Genomic DNA, 2,674 nt, shown 5'->3' with positions numbered 1-2,674 from the left:
GACGAAATTCCTTCGCGGCTGGTTTTCCGTCAGGTTTTCCAGAAAAACCTGGCTGGCGCCCAATCGTGAACGATAGAGGCGGCAGCCAGAATAGTTTGAGGATTATCCCGGGGTGTTGCCCCGGGAAAAATACTCTTACACAATCTATCCATACCAAGATGGATTGGTCTTCTCCAGAACTCCGCAGTAGAATTACACGGATTCTCAGACGCCTCGCAGCTCGCTATGTCAGCCGTAGTTTATCTCAAAGTCTTCAATGGCGATGAAGAACTTCGCATCTCATTGGTCTGCTCGAAAACTAAAGTAGCTCCTCTCAAACGGCTGACTATTCCAAGGCTTGAGCTGTCAGCTGCAGTTCTTCTTGCTAAGCTTGTAAAGTACGTTAAAGATCAGCTGAACTTCTCTAATGTGCCGACGTACTTATGGACCGACTCTTCAGTTTCGCTCACATGGATCAGCTCTCACCCTTCCAGATGGAAGGAGTTCGTTAGGAATCGTGTCCAGCTCATCCAGGAATTAACGGATGCTCAGTGGAAGCTCGTTCCTGGCAAGGAGAAACCAGCTGATTGCGCATCTCGTGGGTGAACCACAGCTCAACTCGCATCGCACGAGCTATGGTGGCAGGGTCCAGCATGGCAGAAGAAGAGCTCATCTCATTGGCCATCTCTGGAACTCTCTTCAGTGGAATCAGCTGACCTTGAAGAGAAACCTGTTGTAGTGCTCAACGTCAAAGTCCAGCGCCCAGAGATCTGGGATCTAGTCCGTCGATATTCCTCGCTCAACAAGTTGCTCAGGATTACTGCTCTCTGCCAATGTTTTATTGCTCGTCTCAGAAAAACTCCAGGATCTTCGTTAAAGACATCTCTCAACCCTGGTGATATTGAACAAGCTCGTCTCTTCTGGATCAAGGCTAGTCAGTCAGCGCATTGCTCTTCCGAACTGATGACCTTGTCCAGAGGGCAAAAACTCAGACCTTCTCATCCGCTCATTCGATTGACAGCGCATATTGATCACCAGGGAGTTCTTCGTGTTGGCGGACGTCTCAAGTTTGCTCAGCTCGACAATGATAGCAAACATCAAGCTATCATTCCGAAGTTTGCTCAGCTCCTTATTCAGGACGCTCATCTCAGAACTCTTCATGGTGGAACGCAGCTCACACTTGGTCAGCTCAGACGATCGTACTGGATTGGTGGAAGAGCACCAGTAAGATTATTCATTCTAAAGTGCGTTCCATGCGCAAGACAGCGAGGAATCAGAGCTCAACAACTCATGGGTCAGCTCCCAGTAGCTCGTCTCACTCCTGGCCGTGCATTTCTCAATACAGGAATTGATTATGCCGGTCCAGTATCGCTCCGCTCATGGAAAGGACGTGGCCAGGATTTCGTCTGTATGGCTACGTCCGCGGTTCATCTCGAAGTCGTCTCAGATTATACATCTGACGGCTTCATGGCAGCGTATCGTCGTTTTGTCGCTCGGCGCGGGCTCTGTAGGAATTTGTTCTCAGATTGTGGAACAAATTTCCTCGGAGCCGATAAAGAAACAAAAAAAGCTCTTCTCAATGGCGTCCAAGGAATCGGACCAGCTTGCTCATCTCTTGCTCAACTTTGGAGGAAAGTGGGAAGCAGCAGTTAAGTCGTTAAGTACCATCTTAAACGAACAATTGGAGAAGACCTGCTCACTTTCGAGGAACTAACCACTCTGCTTTCTTAGATCGAAGCCGTGCTCAATTCTCGACCACTTGAACCTCTCTCAGAAGACCCTGATGATATCAGTGCGCTCACTCCAGGACATTTTCTGATTGGACAAGCTCTGACAGCGGTGCCTGAACCTTCACTGGAGCAACACAAAATCTGTCGGTTATCTCGTTGGCAGCTCATCCAGCAGAAAGTTCAGAGCTTCTGGAATCGGCGGTCCACTAGCTATCTCCAGCATCTCCAGTCTATTTCTAAGTAGCACCACCCATCTCACGACATCAACATCGGCTCTATAGTCCTTCTCACCGACGAGAGATTTCCACCAACGAAATGGCCTCTCGCTCGAGTTACCGCTCTCCATCCTGGTAGAAATTGGCTCACCAGGGTGGTAAGCATCAAGACGTCCAGCTCTACTCTTCAGCGGCCCATCGCTAAGCTTGCCCTGTTACCAATATCGATCAACGACTTCTGATCTTCTAGTCCAGCGCACCTAGATCTTCTCAGGAGCATCATGCTGATCATCGTTAGTTCATCTCGACGGCTGAGTCCACCACTGCTCTGTTCTTGTCCAGGCCTCGATGAGGATTTATGCCCTTCATCTTGGAGCCTGGTCTGGAGCAGAAGCCAGTCAGTCTAGATCTGCGGAATTTCCGCCTCCAATGATTCTGACTGTGCTGGCAATTGATCGTCGCTGATGGACTCTAGTGGTGATATTGACCATCGAGTAATTATTGTTCTGGCTCGATTATCCGCTTTTATGTTCTAGATCAACTCATGAACGTCAGCAGTTGCTGACGGCTGGGGAGAATGTTCGGTTTTCTACCGAATTTTCTTACACTCGCACACACTCAACACACATGACCCACTCAGCTGATTGAATCGCTCACCTCAGATGACCAGTGGCCTTTCACCTCTGACACCTGAGGCGCCACTTGATGGACAGGTGTAATTTGACCATCGCGATGATCGACACCTCCCAC

At 49.3% G+C, this 2,674-nt stretch overlaps 1 protein-coding gene across 1 annotated transcript; it reads left to right on the top strand.

The window, feature by feature from the left end:
- The first annotated feature begins 225 nt into the window (after window positions 1-225).
- LOC105271022 (uncharacterized) lies at window positions 226-1,632 on the top strand. Its single transcript, XM_011312321.1, has 3 exons — window positions 226-377; window positions 474-577; window positions 683-1,632. Exons 1-3 carry the CDS (start codon window positions 226-228, stop codon window positions 1,630-1,632), a joined length of 1,206 nt encoding a protein of 401 aa, XP_011310623.1.
- Window positions 1,633-2,674: the final 1,042 nt, after the last annotated feature.

Source organism: Fopius arisanus, unplaced genomic scaffold (genome assembly GCF_000806365.1).
Source record: "Fopius arisanus strain USDA-PBARC FA_bdor unplaced genomic scaffold, ASM80636v1 scaffold00099, whole genome shotgun sequence".
Classification (NCBI taxonomy): Eukaryota; Metazoa; Arthropoda; class Insecta; order Hymenoptera; family Braconidae; genus Fopius; species Fopius arisanus.
Note: the sequence above shows the minus strand (reverse complement) of the source record. Positions and strands in the feature narration are given on the sequence as shown.